The 15803-nt window shown below is 36.5% G+C and overlaps 1 protein-coding gene across 7 annotated transcripts in view; it reads right to left on the reverse strand.

Moving 5' to 3' along the window:
- Positions 1 to 15803, reverse strand: part of TBC1D5 (TBC1 domain family member 5) — a 294380-nt gene that overhangs the window by 194357 nt on the left and 84220 nt on the right. For 4 of the 7 annotated variants that reach the window (XM_088150764.1, XM_088150760.1, XM_088150761.1 and 1 more), the window contains one exon: positions 9177 to 9311. The exons of 1 other annotated variant lie outside the window; for it this stretch is intronic. In XM_088150764.1, coding sequence (XP_088006890.1) covers positions 9177 to 9276 — 100 coding nt within the window. In that variant the 5' untranslated portion in view covers positions 9277 to 9311. Of the gene's footprint in view, positions 1 to 9176; positions 9312 to 15803 lie in introns of those variants that run through there. 2 more of the 7 variants (XM_088150762.1, XM_088150766.1) reach the window with 2 other exon arrangements.

Raw genomic sequence — 15803 nt, forward strand, 5'->3', positions numbered from 1 at the left:
ATTTAGTTCTCAAAACAATCATGACAACAGATTGATTTCTCTAGAATTTGAAGAATCTGAGCTGTCAAGAAAAAACCCTCAAAAATAAAATATTATTTTAATCAATAATTTAATAACATAGGTGTTAGAACTTTACTTACCATTATATAGATTATATGAACAAGAGGATTGCAGATGAGAACTCCAAACTTAAGAAGCAGAAGTTTTGATGGGCAAACTACCATTACCAACTACCATTGTTAAATAATTCATTCTACTTTACTTCATAGGAGAAATATTTACATTTATATAAATTACATATATAAACTGAAAGAACTGCAACAGGAATTTTATTACTGGATGTTTTCAAGCATACATCAATTTTATGATGATTCTCTACACGGCCTACTATTTATGAATCCAGAACTGAGGGACATAATATACTATTTTTGCTGATAGCAATAAACGGTGATGATACCTGTTAAATATTCTTTACAAATGTCAGGGCTGGTGTTGTTTTAAAAACATTCAAGTTTTTAATGTACAAAAAGATCACTAAGAAGTTTAAGTTATAAATATCTGTCAATTCTACATTTAATCATTCCACTATTACTACTGGAATTTTTAAAATTGCCAAAATTGGACTTATAATTCCTAGCATCAGTAATCAAAAGTAAATAGGTACTTAAGCTTATCAGCTGATTTCAAATGCAGCATCTTCAAAACCAAAATATCGAAGTATGACCTAACAAGTGATAGGAGAGTTGATAAATTAGTTTAGATATATTTAAAGGTATTATTTAAACTATGTTAATTCTTGAAAAAAAAAAGAAAAGAAAAGTTGCTCACTGTGTTTTATAGCTGTAATTTCACTATACATGAAAATATTCAAGTGACTACAAAACAGGAGAACACTATTTAAGAAGCAAGTGACAGGAATAATTATTACCAGACATAAGCGGAGAAGTGATATTCCAATGGCCTTTGTCACTAGAAATCTGTAGCTGTTCAAGTAAAATCAAACTACACAGAAGCTATTATTAATAAATGACTATTAAAAGCTTGCTAAGTAGCATCTGGTGTTGGATGAAACAGAAGGAAGTTTTGATGCTATTTAGAGCGAATAAAATAAAGCAGACTGAGTAAGTTTCAGTAGTGAATGTTCTACTCAAGTCTTAATTGTTCATAACTCACAGCTTCCTAATCCAAACAAATATTTTGAGATATATTTTTAATATCTATCAAATTAAAATAAAATTTCCTTGTTTAATTCTTACCTTTTCTAATTGGCCCTATGACTAAAGCAACTCCAATGATCTATTTCCATAACCACATCAAGCAAGGAAATATATCTGGAATAATAGCATGTTTTTTAGGAATCAACTACCCGATGGCTTAAAAAAAGGAAGTTTTGTGTGCATATCTATCTCTTGCATAGCAGAACTGAATGTTTGGCTCATAGACCAAACCTCAGAAATATACATTAAATTAGCTTAAGATGTGATCACAGAAATATAAAAATCAGAATCAAGATTATAATAAAATATTAATCAGGACAGAAAATATTTTTTTCAAGTCTTAAGAGCCACATTAGATGGGTTTGCATTTTTGAAGTTTTTTATTCCTTATCCAACTGCTTTGGCCAGTATGCTTCTTCTCTACTGGTGAAGACATGGAACAGCCTAAGTCAGACCTTCAAGGTAGACAAAGTCAGGAAACAGATTCTGCAAAGGAACTCTATTTTATTGATGCACAGTATAATAACAGAATCTAGAAATCCTGACAGAGATTCTTCCTCTCCCCTCTTATACCAAAGAGAATCAAGGCAGCCAAAATGGTTTAGTCAAGAATATTATAAAATCCATGGGATATATATGAACAGACTTAAATTCTACACTAGATGCAAAAGTACTATTCAATCTAGAAGATGAAAGTGACAAACCTCAGACATATACTCAAGACAGTAAAGTTTCTCTATACTATAAACACATTATATACATGTAGATATACTAAACGTATTTAGAATATCATCTCAATTCTCTCAGATACAGGACCGATCTAATGATGACTTCTTAGCTAATGATTAAAAAGAATATGATTTGCAATTACCAGTGCATTTAAAAAAAGATGAATCAAGAGACCTATTTTATGTTATAATCCACTGAAACAAATGGAACAAATACTCTATTTACATTTAAATAAATTAAATTAAATAAATGGTAAAGGCTCATGGGATACTTATAAAAAGACCATTCAATGCTATAGAAGTTTATAGTATTATAGTATAAAGATCCAATGATACAACATGAATGTTTGCTTTTAATATGCTGACTCCAGTCTACATTTCAAAATGATATTTTAGACTGGGTTATTATAAAGCAATATTTAGAAGAAAAGCTTTGAGGGAGACTCACTCACAGGGTTTCAATCTTGAGATATTTAATCTAAAAGAGGTCAACTGAACGTTCTTGAACAGTGAGTTCTTTGCTACTCAAATCACAAACACAGAAATCCTGCTATGATCTCACTTTGCCATAATAATAGGCCATAACTTCAATACTGTTTTGTGAAGCAGAGAAGAGAGCTTTTTCTTCAACATAAATAGTCAATTTTAGCATGTTTTTTCCCATGTGGTTTGGCCCTCAATCAATGAAAGCTATACTATCTATATCGGAGCTGATACTGAACTTATCTTTTCTATCTAGGTTAAATACATTACTATCAAGCCACAAATTCCTAATTATCAGACTACAGTGGGGCAAAGAAGTATTTAGTCAGCCACCAATTGTGCAAGTTCTCCCACTTAAAAAGATGAGAGAGGCCTGTAATTTTCATCATAGGTATACCTCAACTATGAGAGACAAAATGAAGGAAAAAATCCAGAAAATCACATTGTCTGATTTTTAAAGAATTTATTTGCAAATCATGGTGGAAAATAAGTATTTGGTCAATATCAAAAGTTCATCTCAATACTTTGTTATATATCCTTTGTTGGCAATGACAGAGGTCAAATGTTTTCTGTAAGTCTTCACAAGGTTTTCACACACTGTTGCTGGTATTTTGGCCCATTCCTCCATGCAGATCTCCTCTAGAGCAGTGATGTTTTCGGGCTGTCGCTGGGCAACACGGACTTTCAACTCCCTCCAAAGGTTTTCCATGGGGTTGAGATCTGGAGACTGGCTAGGCCACTCCAGGACCTTGAAATGCTTCTTACGAAGCCACTCCTTCGTTGCCCGGGCGGTGTGTTTGGGATCATTGTCATGCTGAAAGACCCAGCCACGTTTCATCTTCAATGCCCTTGCTGATGGAAGGAGGTGTTCACTCAAAGTCTCACGATACATGGCTCCATTCATTCTTTCCTTTACACGGATCAGTCGTCCTGGTCCCTTTGCAGAAAAACAGCCCCAAAGCATGATGTTTCCACCCCCATGCTTCACAGTAGGTATGGTGTTCTTTGGATGCAACTCAGCATTCTCTCTCCTCCAAACACAACGAGTTTAGACCAAAACATTCTACTTTGGTTTCATCTTACCATATGACATTCTCCCAATCCTCTTCTGGATCATCCAAATGCTCTCTAGCAAACTTCAGACGGGCCCAGACATGTACTGGCTTAAGCAGGGGGACACATCTGGCACTGCAGGATTTGAGTCCCTGGCGGCGTAGTGTGTTACTGATGGTAGCCTTTGTTACTTTGGTCCCAGCTCTCTGCAGGTCATTCACTAGATCCCCCTGTGTGGTTCTGGGATTTTTGCTCACCGTTCTTGTGATCATTTTGACCCCACGGGGTGAGATCTTGCGTGGAGCCCCAGATCGAGGGAGATTATCAGTGGTCTTGTATGTCTTCCATTTTCTAATTATTGCTCCCACAGTTGATTTCTTCACACCAAGCTGCTTGCCTATTGCAGATTCAGTCTTCCCAGCCTGGTGCAGGTCTACAATTTTGTTTCTGGTGTCCTTCGACAGCTCTTTGGTCTTGGCCATAGTGGAGTTTGGAGTGTGACTGTTTGAGGTTGTGGACAGGTGTCTTTTACACTGATAACAAGGTCAAACAGGTGCCATTACTACAGGTAACGAGTGGAGGACAGAGGAGCCTCTTAAAGAAGTAGTTACAGGTCTGTGAGAGCCAGACATCTTGCTTGTTTGTAGGTGACCAAATACTTATTTTCCACCATGATTTGCAAATAAATTCTTTAAAAATCAGACAATGTGATTTTCTGGATTTTTTCCCCCATTTTGTCTCTCATAGTTGAGGTATACCTATGATGAAAATTACAGGCCTCTCTCATCTTTTTAAGTGGGAGAACTTGCACAATTGGTGGCTGACTAAATACTTTTTTGCCCCACTAATACAGAGACTAATTTAATCTGTTACCTAAATGCATCATAGCATATCAACAGTGGAGGGCTTTTATGCAATGTAAGAAGTTCATTCCTATTTTTTTTATAGAGCAATTGTAGCCATTTAATACTGAATTTCTGAGTTATGGCATTTGTGCTAAGAAAATTACACTAAAGTCCATCCCACACTCAATATCCACAGCATGCTTTATTTTAAATAATAGTATAAAACTGGAAGATTTTGAATCTTGGCTGCATATGGCATCAGATTAAAATGCAGTCTGTGTTTCACTGTAAAAAAGTCATGGAGATGAAATAGATGCTTTATATAAAATATTTACATATAGAATGTAAAAAAGTACCATGGTTGGTAACCTTTATGACTTTGGGGAACCATGTATTTACATATGTCTATCTTTGCATGTGCATATCTGTGTGTTGTGTATATATTTTTAACAGTTGACAGCTGTTTTAGAGCATACAGAGATGCCAAGCTGAATGAGGGTCTTGATTACTTCAAGATTAGCTATCTTAAGTTTCTATTCATTTTAAGTGTTGTTAGTGCGAAGAGTCATTAGTCACTTCCTTGTCTCATAGAACATCAGCATACATTTACATTGTTAATGAACATTTGGGGTAAATGAATTAATGGCTCTTTTAAACATCAATTCAAATACTAATAACTTTGTATGTCACAGCAATGTTAAAGTTAAAAAAAAAAACCTAGAAAGTCTTTCCCTATCTAGGTAACTAATTGCTCCTGGGCACAAAGAAAAAAAAAAGAAAAAGAAACAAGCAAACAAACAAAAAAAGAATTCAATACATTAAACTTGCTGTATGAAGTTAAAAATTATGAATCACAGCTAAAATGTTCAAAGATACCGATTTTTTAAATTCTAAATAAAACACTTTCAATTTTTCTTTAACGTTGGCTGAAAAAACAAACTTTCTCCAATATTTTAGCTTTAAAATATTTTTATGTTAGACACGTAATAGAAAATAAATTGAAGTATAAAATATAATAACTTTGAGAGACCCACTAAATTTTGAACATTGCTGATTTTAGATAATTCAGATGCAAGGAAATAGGCACTTCCTAAAGTTAACAATATTTACATGTAGAAAATGAGCTAATTATACCATAATTTCAAAATGTAGAGATAGTCACTATTATAAATGTTGCATACTGATACAAAAAAGTGACATTCATGGCATGTCATATCTAAAACCATCTTCATCTGTGTGTTTATATATATATGGTGACTGATATATATAAAAATAAAAATAAATTCCTTTCTCACCCCTATGGATGGTATATGTCTTCCTCAATCTCGAGTCCTCTACCAGAGGTCTGAGAGTTTGAGGGTTCTGAGCGGTATCTAAGCTGTTCCTACCACTGCACTCTTCTGGACACAGAGCTCTGATGTTGTTCCTGGGATCTGTTGGAGCCACTCTCCCAGCTTAGGAGTCACAGCCATGAGTGCTCCTAGCACTATTGGGACCACTTTGGCCTTTACTTTCCACATCCTCTCTAGTTTCTCCTTCAGGCCCTGGTACTTCTCCAGTTTCTCATACACTTTCTTCCTGATGTTGCTGTCACTTGGCACTGCTACATCTATCACCACTGCTGTCTTCTGATCCTTGTCTACTACCACGATGTCTGGTTGATTGGCCAGTACCTGACTGTCAGTCTGGATCTGGAAGTCCCACAGGATCTTAGCCCTGTTATTCTCCACAACCTTCTGCGGAATCTCCCATCTGGACTTGGGAGGGTCTAGCCCATACACTGTGCAGATGTTCCTGTACACAATGCCAGCTACTTGGTTGTCCCATTCAGTGTATGCTGTTCCTGGCTGCATCTTACAGCCTGCCACTATGTGTTGGACTATCTCTGAGGCTTCTTTGCACAATCCGCACCTTCGTCCTGTCTAGTGTGGTAGACCCCTGCTTCTATGGATCTGGTGCTTACTGCCTGTTCTTGTGCTGCTATGATCAGTGCTTCAGTGCTGTCTTTTAGTCCAGCCCCCCTAGCTGAGGTGGCTGATACACACACACACACACAATGTCTGATTCAAAGAGGGTAATCTGGAAATAATACAAAGTTACCCCATAGAACTATTTCTGACACATGCATTCTTGACTGAAAAAATAAAGGTATAAGTATATGAAGAAATAATTTCAAAATGAACGTTGTGTGATATGGCTAAAATGTAAATGTTGCTCTTTTCTAGCTAATCACAGAATATAGTCCCTGCACATAAAGATCCTGGGTGCATGTGCACATAGATGTGTGAATCCAATATGAGAAACTCCCTAACTGTACATTCAGCAGATCATCAGAAAGGGGTGTCTATAAACATTATGTTACACTCTATATGCTAAGAAAGCTGTTCTCTATAACAGAGGGCTAGAAAACATCTAGCCTTCCAGATAATACTGAAGTGAGACTCGGAACAGCAAGCCAGCATGGGCAAATGTGTGGGATGCTGGGAGCTCTAGTTCAATATCATCTGTAGAGTCAAACATTTCCTAGTCCCATATTACAGTTTATTATTATTGCTGTCGTCATATAGTCAGCCAGTTTAGACTGGATTTGGCATTTTTATCCACCTATCAAGTCCTTCCCAAGGTCCTGGGATAGGCCGATGTTGTTTGATGGTTTTAAAAGTATCACCACAGGATGTAAACTGTTCCAAGTAAAGCTGTCTTTTGCAACTGACTGATGGCGATTTTGTCAAAGCCGATGGTTTTCAAGTGGTGCTCCACATGTTTAGTGATTGTACCCAAGGCACCTATTACTATTGGTACTATCTTTGCTTTCTTTTGCCAAAGAAAGATTCCATTTCAGATGGTGTTTTTCCATACAGCTTCAGATCATCCATGTAAAGGAGGTGGGATAACCTGGCAGATGTTTTTGATATTTGATAGCCATGGCCTGACTTGGTCAGTGTTGACAGAGGAATCAATGAATGGAGTGGTGATAGTGAGTCTCCTTGAAAGATTCCTGAAAGATGTTAACTTCTCCCAGTCTATCACCATTGACCAGCAACTGTGTCTTCCACTGTATCATTGATCTTTGCACAAAGATGTTTCTACTGACTCCTATAATTTCTAGGCACTTAATTATCCAATCATGTGGCAGGAAGTCAAATGTAATTCAGGTTGGTCTTCCTTCTCTTACAGTTTTCCAAAATCACCTTGTCAATCAGGAGCTGATCTTTTGTCCCTCTGCTGTTTGGGTGGTTTCCTTTCTGCTCAGATGGAAATAACTTGTTTTTAACTAGATGCTGTTGGAATGCATCAGCTACCACACCAGTTAGCAATCTGAAAATTGTTGGTAAGCAGGTAATTGGCCTGTAGTTGCCTGGTGCTGCCCCTTTTGTTGGATCATTCATTATCAGGTAGGTTTTGCCAGATGTTAACCAATCTTCAATTTCATCTCCTTGCAGTATGTTGTTAAACTGCTTGGCAATGAGTGGATGCAGACCAGTCAGATGTTTCAACAACAACAAAAAAAACATGCAGTTCATCCTCACCTAGTGCTGACAATTCTTGATCTCCCTTACCCTTTTCTCCACCATTTCTACTGTTATTACAAGTTCTTTCACTTCAGCTTTTTTATTCTTATCTACCTCCTTTATCCAAGCTGCATTCTTATATTTCTTCGGGTTGTCTCATAGCTGCACCCAGAACTACACTGTTTCTTCTTTGTCAGGTGTTGACTGGTTCATTGCAGTCTCTCCATTGATGAATTAGTAAAAACATTTCTGATTCCACTGAAATTGGAGATTCTACCTGTAGCATACAATTCAAACTTCGTATCTGCTGGTCTTCTTGACTATGGCTGTTATTTGCTGCTTTATTATTTCCAGTGCTTCCTTGATCTTGTTTCTAGGTGATATTTCTTGATGAGGTAGTCTTTGGTCTTTTTGTTCTTCAGCTACTTTTCTTTCATGTGTTCTAGCTTACTTGCATCTGATTTTAGTATGCTGATCTTATTTTCAACCTGATTTCTTCCATTTTGGTGGTGCACTGTTTGGCTTTTTTTTTTGTTTGTTGATTTTGCATCCAAGGTATTCAGTTATAACTGCAGCCGTGCTTTACATTACAGGTTTGTCTCTTGCAGTGAACTGGTGCTTATATTTGATATTACAATATTGGCATCATTTAATACTTGTGCTGTTTCTTTGTAACAAGCTTCAAATATTATTGAATAATAATAATAATAATTATTATTATTATTTAATAATTGATTTTAAATTAGTGACTGTCTCCTGACTCAGGTGGGATAAATAATTTAAACAGGGTATATACTATAAAATACTTACACAAAATCATAATCATAACCTGTTAGGATGGGGATATGAACTGCTTGTTTTTTAACCTGCTGAAGGTAAAAGGAGATGGGAAAGAGTTGTCTGGATTGTATCAGGAATGCCCTTAAGAACATTTCACACTAAATATTTATGTCAGCAAATACAGAACACTAACAGAAAGTAGCAAGAAATCAAGGAAGGAAGAAAAAATGACTAAGGAGTTCATCTTTGTAGACACTTAGTAAAAGCTATTTTGAATGCCAATATTCTGATGCTGAAATAATTATTTGGTAAATGACTGGGAAGGGTAACAGTGAATAAACCATTTGAGTAGTATTTCAAAGTCTAATTTTAACTCGACTTCTCCGTTTTAATAATGCCTGACTGTTCTATACATAAAAAATGAAACGCTTATTACAAATTATACTGATTTGAAAATAAAACAAACAAAAAAACCCTGTAATGTATCAAAAAGAAGGTGACATCCTGAGACTCTTCAAAGATTAAATTGCAAGTAGAGTACAGAAATTATAAACTCACCTTCATCAGGCTTGTTCCCGTAACTCTGAAGGGGATCAATGCCTATTTCCTGCTCTTCAGTTTGCAGAGGATGGCTAGCTCCAGAAATGGAATGATACATATTGAGACTTGGCACGTCCTATAAGATGAAATTATCTGGATGAAAAATCAAAAGCAAATGGTTAATCATAACTACCTGCTATTTAAATTGTATTGAGGTGTAAAGACTTCAGAAAATGCAGTATTTCATTTGGAAAATGCTTATTCGTTTATGCATGGCACAGCTACTAATGATTAATCATATTATTAGCTACTAGTTTAGTTCAAAAGATTATGAGAAATGTGTATTTTTACACACACATCTGCTTTATGAAGCATGTCCCAATATTTAATTTTTCTTCACCTCTCATACAAACACATACAATCTTTTAATGACCACTTCTGCATTACACTCAAGAAAAGTTAATAACTACATCCACACAGATCACCAGTTGAGCTTGAACTGAAGGAAACTTTATATTTTAAGTAAGTATTTTGGGGACTTTTGTATATTTTTGCAAGTTTCATAAGAGCTTCTCATCAATTACAAAAAGTTAATTATTGCTTTTGGTGGACATAGCTACAATACTAATTAGCAATTCTAAATTGATTATCTCTATATTCTCTCCCCCCACCCATAAGTTAGATGTGCTAGTATGCTGCTACTATATCAGTTTAGAAGAACAGGGATGTATTCTGGCCCCTTTAACATTTATTGGAAATGAGCTGTCATCATATTAACTTAAAACAGAATTTTCCCCTCCTAAACTAACAGTATATTTAGTTAGGGTTCTTTATCCTGACTGTGTGACTATTCTTTCTTAGAATGCCCTAGTGGTCTATTGTAGGAAAAGCACATAGAGTCAGGTCCAGAAATATTGGGACATCGACACAATTCTAACATCTTTGGCTCTATACACCACCACAATGGATTTGGAATGAAGCAAACACAATGTGCCTTAAGTGCAGACTGTCAGCTTTAATTTGAGGGTATGTACATCCAACTCAGGTGAACGGTGTAGGAATTACAACAGTTTGCATATGTGCCCCCCACTTGTTAAGGGACCAAAAGTAATGGGACAATTGGCTTCTCAGCTGTTCCATGGCCAGGTGTGTGATATTCCCTCAGTACCCCAATTACAATGTGCAGATAAAAGGCCCAGAGTTCAGTTCAAGTGTGCTATTTGCATTTGGAATCTGTTGCTGTCAACTCTCAAGATGAGATCCAAAGAGCTGTCACTATCAGTGAAGCAAGCCATCATTAGGCTGAAGAAACAAAACAAACCCATCAGAGAGATAGCAAGAACATTAGGCGTGGCCGAAACAACTGTTTGGAACATTCTCAAAAAGAAGGAACGCACCGGTGAGCTCAGCAACACCAAAAGACCCGGGAGACAACGGAAAACAACTGTGGTGGATGACCGAAGAATCCTTTCCCTGGTGAAGAAAACACCCTTCACAACAGTTGGCCAGATCAAGAACACTCTCCAGGAGGTAGGTGTATGTGTGTCAAAGTCAACAATCAAAAGAAGACTTCACCAGAGTGAATACAGAGGGTTCACCACAAGATGTAAACCATTGGTGAGCCTCAAAAACAGGAAGGCCAGATTAGAGTTTGCCAAACGACATCTAAAAAAGCCTTCACAGTTCTGGAACAACATCCTATGGACAGATGAGACCAAGATCAACTTGTACCAGAGTGATGGGAAGAGAAGAGTATGGAGAAGGAAAGGAACTGCTCATGATCCTAAGCATACCACCTCATCAGTGAAGCATGGTGGTGGTAGTGTCATGGCGTGGGCATGTATGGCTGCCAATGGAACTGGTTCTCTTGTATTTATTGATGATGTGACTGCTGACAAAAGCAGCAGGATGAATTCTGCAGTGTTTTGGGCAATATTATCTGCTCACATTCAGCCAAATGCTGCAGAACTCATTGGACGGCGCTTCACAGTACATATGGACAATGACCCAAAGCATACTGCAAAAGCAACCAAAGAGTTTTTGAAGGGACAGAAGTGGAATGTTATGCAATGGCCAAGTCAATCACCTGACCTGAATCCCATTGAGCATGCATTTCACTTGCTGAAGACAAAACTGAAGGGAAAATGCCCCAAGAACAAGCAGGAACTGAAGACAGTTGCAGTAGAGGCCTGGCAGAGCATCACCAGGGACGAAACCCAGCGTCTGGTGATGTCTATGCGTTCCAGGCTTCAGGCTGTGATTGACTGCAACGGATTTGCAACCAAGTATTAAAAAGGGAAAGTTTGATTTATGATTATTATTCTGTCCCATTACTTTTGGTCCCTTAACAAGTGGGAGGCACATATGCAAACTGTTGTAATTCCTACACCGTTCACCTGAGTTGGATGTACATACCCTCAAATTAAAGCTGACAGTCTGCAGTTAAGGCACATTGTGTTTGTTTCATTCCAAATCCATTGTGGTGGTGTATAGAGCCAAAGATGTTAGAATTGTGTCGATGTCCCAATATTTCTGGACCTGACTGTAATAAACTACTACAAGTCCAAAATTGTGTGTTTTTTTAAAGGGACCTAGATGACATAAAGAGATCAAATTGCCAACATTCGCTGGATCATGGAGAAAGCACGAGAGTTCCAGAAAAACATCTACTTCTCCTTCATTGACTATGCAAAAGCCTTTGATTGTGTGGATCACAACAAACTGTGGCAAATTCTTAAAGAGATGGGGGTACCAGACTATCTTACCTGTCTCCTGAGAAATCTGTATGTGGGCCAAGAAGCAACAGTTAGAACTGGTCACAGATCAACCGATTGGTTCAAAATAGGGAAAGGAGTACAAGAAGGCTGTATACTGTCACCCTGCTTATTTAAACTATATGCAGAGAATATCATGAGAAATGCCAGGCTGGAAGAATCACAAGCCGGAATTAAGATTGCAGGGAGAATCATCAATAACCTCAGATATGCGGACGATACCACCCTAATGGCAGAAAGTGAATAAGAACTAAAGAGCCTCTTGATGAGGGTGAAAGAGGAAAGTGCAAAAGCTGGCTTGAAACTCAACATTAAAAAAACTAAGATCATGGCATCTGGACCCATCAATTCCTGGCAAATAGAAGGGGTAGAAATGGAAGCAGTAACAGACTTCATTTATTTGGGCTTCAAGATCACCGCAGACAGAGACTGCAGCCATGAAATTAAAAGATGCTTGCTCCTTGGGAGGAAAGCTATGACAAACCTAGATGCATATTAAAAAGCAGAGACGTCACCCTGCTGACAAAGATCCGCATAGTCCAAGCTATGGTTTTTCCAGTAGTAATGTTTGGCTGTGAGAGCTGGACTATAAAGAAGGCTGAGCGCCAAAGAATTGATGCCTTTGAACTGTGGAGCTGGAGAAGACTCTTAAGAGTCCCCTGGACTGCTAGGAGGTCAAACCAGTCAATCTTAAAGGAAATCAACCTGATTGCTCATTGGAAGGACTGATAATGAAGCTTAAGCTCAGATACTTTGGTCACCTAATGCGAAGAGAGGAGTCTTTGGAAAAGACCCTGATGCTGGGAAAGATTGAAGGCAAAAGGAGAAGAGGACGGCAGAGGATGAGATAGCATCACTGAAGCAATGAGCATGAAACTGAGCAAACTCAGGGAGGCAGTGAAGGACAGGAAGGCCTGGTGCAATATGGTTCATGGGGTCACGAAGAGTCGGACACGACTTAACGACTGAACAACAAAAAGATGATAAACATCAATAGCAGATAAACAAGAACAATATAGATTGGGTTTCATTCTTCAAACATCTGGCCTAATATTTCAATCCTCTGAAATCAGGAACGAACAAATTAAATCTATTATAATAAGGCCAACAATAGTGTTAATGCCATACTTAAAAAACTAAAGAAAACACTAATGGAGGCAAATACATGCTTACTGCCATAAAACTCTTTAAAGCTAAATCCATCTCCCAATATTATACAGCTCCCAGGCATGTGCATATAATACCTTAAAGTTGTACTATCCAGACCAGATTCCTAACAGTGCTGTTTTGGGTATCTTGCTGCATTTAAAATGCAGCAATCTATTTAGAAATTGGGATAATCCTGCTGGAATTAAGTGTCCATACTTCCCAGCTGTACTTCTGGTTTAGGCTTCATTGTTCCAATGACTCCTTAGCAACCATGATCCTTTCTGACATTTTTTCCTCTTTCTGGAAAGTAGAATTCAGAATGAAGTATGCCAGTGTGGCTTCTTATGTCAAGCTCTGTTGGCAATGGGATTATTACAAGCAAGATCCACAATACACAAGCAAGTGTTCGATATAACTCTCCAAGTCCACTTTAATATATTGCCCTAAGGTATTAGAGGGAAGTTATAACAGTACCTGTTTTACAGAACGAACTTGCCCTTATAATTTGAGACTCTACCCCACTTGTTCCTTTGATGTCCTTTCTATAGCTACTTGTGCCTATCCTAATAAGCCTACTTGTTAACAGAGGCGTCACCTGACCTGAGGATGATTTTTTTCCCCAATATTCAGACTGGAAACTTTACATCTCTAGATGATTAACAAAATTTCTTACAGTTGTCTCAGCTTCACACAAAAAAATAAATATCTTAACTTTAGGGTTTTGTAACTATGCAAAAAATGTTATGCTTTTTATGTTGTTTTCTATTTTTATATCAAATGTGATTGGACAATGACTGCAATGAAGTTATACACTGTTTTTTATAACAGTAATTAGTTTGTTGTGATAATGCTGAAATACTTCTATCTTATTCTTAATAATTATTTCACCTAACATACAAAAAATAAAAATAAAATAAAAATAAAATTTAAAATAATTTAGAATTGTCCACAAGAGTTCAATTTTAAAGGAAACAGCATAAAAGAAAGAATGGCTGAAGAGGGCAACAATAACAATAATAAAAATATTATATTCTAACACCAATTATTAAAGTTCAATTGTTATGCCACTGAAATGGAAAAAGATGTGTGGAAGTTCCTATCACTCCTTCAACCCCAAATTACGAATGTATTGAAATAAAATTCTTAAAAATTCTTTAACTTTCAAAGAGTAGCCAACAGCTCCTTGGTTTCTATGATCACTAATTAATGTTACAGTGAATTTATACTGTTGAACTATATCTTCAAAAATTCTTTACTACTGGTTTATTTAGCTAGGGTTGTTAGAGTTGAGCTAATACCTGGAAGGCCACAGCTGGAACATTACTAGAACATGCACTACAATAAGTTAGCTTGTCACTAAAACATCTTTAATCATTAAATGTTACCTGATTACATTGAAAACAATGAGGGTCACACTGAGGGTTAATATGTAAATATAATTTATATATAATATGTAGCTTTGGATAATTTTCCTCAATAAATAAATAAACTATAATGTTTTTGACTTATTTGTTTAATTGGGTTCTCTTTATCTAGTTTTAGGATCTGTGTGGACAACAGACCATGTTTTAGGTCCTATTTATAAAGAAATACTGAAAATTCAAAAGGGTTCACAAACCTCTAAGCACCACTGTATTTAAGTTAGTACTGACCACACTAACTTTTAGCAGAAGGTCTTTGTAAGTTCTACCAGGAGATCAAATCACAGATTCACGGTGGTAAATAAATAAATAAGTTGGTTTAAATTCACCACCTATTTTATATGCTATATGATGTCATGTTGTCCATGTTCCAAAAATTAGCTGTGCCTCTTCCTATTTATTAGTTGCATGTTCTGATTTTCCTATAGCCAATTTTTCACTCTATTATGCATAACATTTTCCATTTCTATTGACTGTATCAAGAAAACCAGGTAATAATTAGCAGATGCTAGTATGTTTCCTAGAAGGATAGATTATTTTAAAAGGTTTGTCTCTACCTCTCATACAAGCCAAATAAAAGGATGTATTCAGGCCTGTATACTACCGACCTTTTAAATTTGCAGGTAAAAATCTCCCTCAAAAAATATCCTGTCTCTAGCCTCTTCCACATAGATGAAAGGAGCACTAGTTTTCAGCCTCTATTACAGAAAACAAGGAAAGTCATCAAACACTAAGCATCTTTCTTATTCACCTACCAAGCTTCTTTCATAATTCACTAACCACCATCTGTCACTGAGGAAGAGTTTTCTTTAGATATATAAAAAATACACAATTTGACATATTTTAGATAGCGCAGAGCAAGCATGTTTTCTCTCATAAACTGTATCAGATTTTAGATCATTAAAATGGAATGATGCAAATAAAAAATCTGCTTAATGAAATGAAGTATATCAGCTGGATTCCAAAACATAATGTAGTAGCTCATGTCACCAAGTAACCTGTCACTAATAACTGTAAAATGTAGTGATTATGAAGTGTGGCTAGTTTCATTCCATTTAGTAAAATTTTGGAACTTTTAAACACTATCAATATAATCTTCAGTACAAAACAGTGTTGCATTGGACTTTAAATAAGTTAATTAAGTATTAAAATCAATCATGTGAAAGTCTTAATATTTAATATTGTTAGATTGTGTATCAAAGTGGTTTTATTATTTATTTACTCAAAACCTTTCCAGAATGCTTCATTTTGCATCAGGGGGTCTGTATCTCACAAGATAAATGCATTTGCAACATCAAATA

The sequence above is a fragment of the Python bivittatus genome, unplaced genomic scaffold, assembly GCF_059951505.1.
Source record: "Python bivittatus isolate LINGU-HERP-01145 unplaced genomic scaffold, Pbiv_v1 ctg000610_np1212, whole genome shotgun sequence".
Classification (NCBI taxonomy): domain Eukaryota; kingdom Metazoa; phylum Chordata; class Lepidosauria; order Squamata; family Pythonidae; genus Python; species Python bivittatus.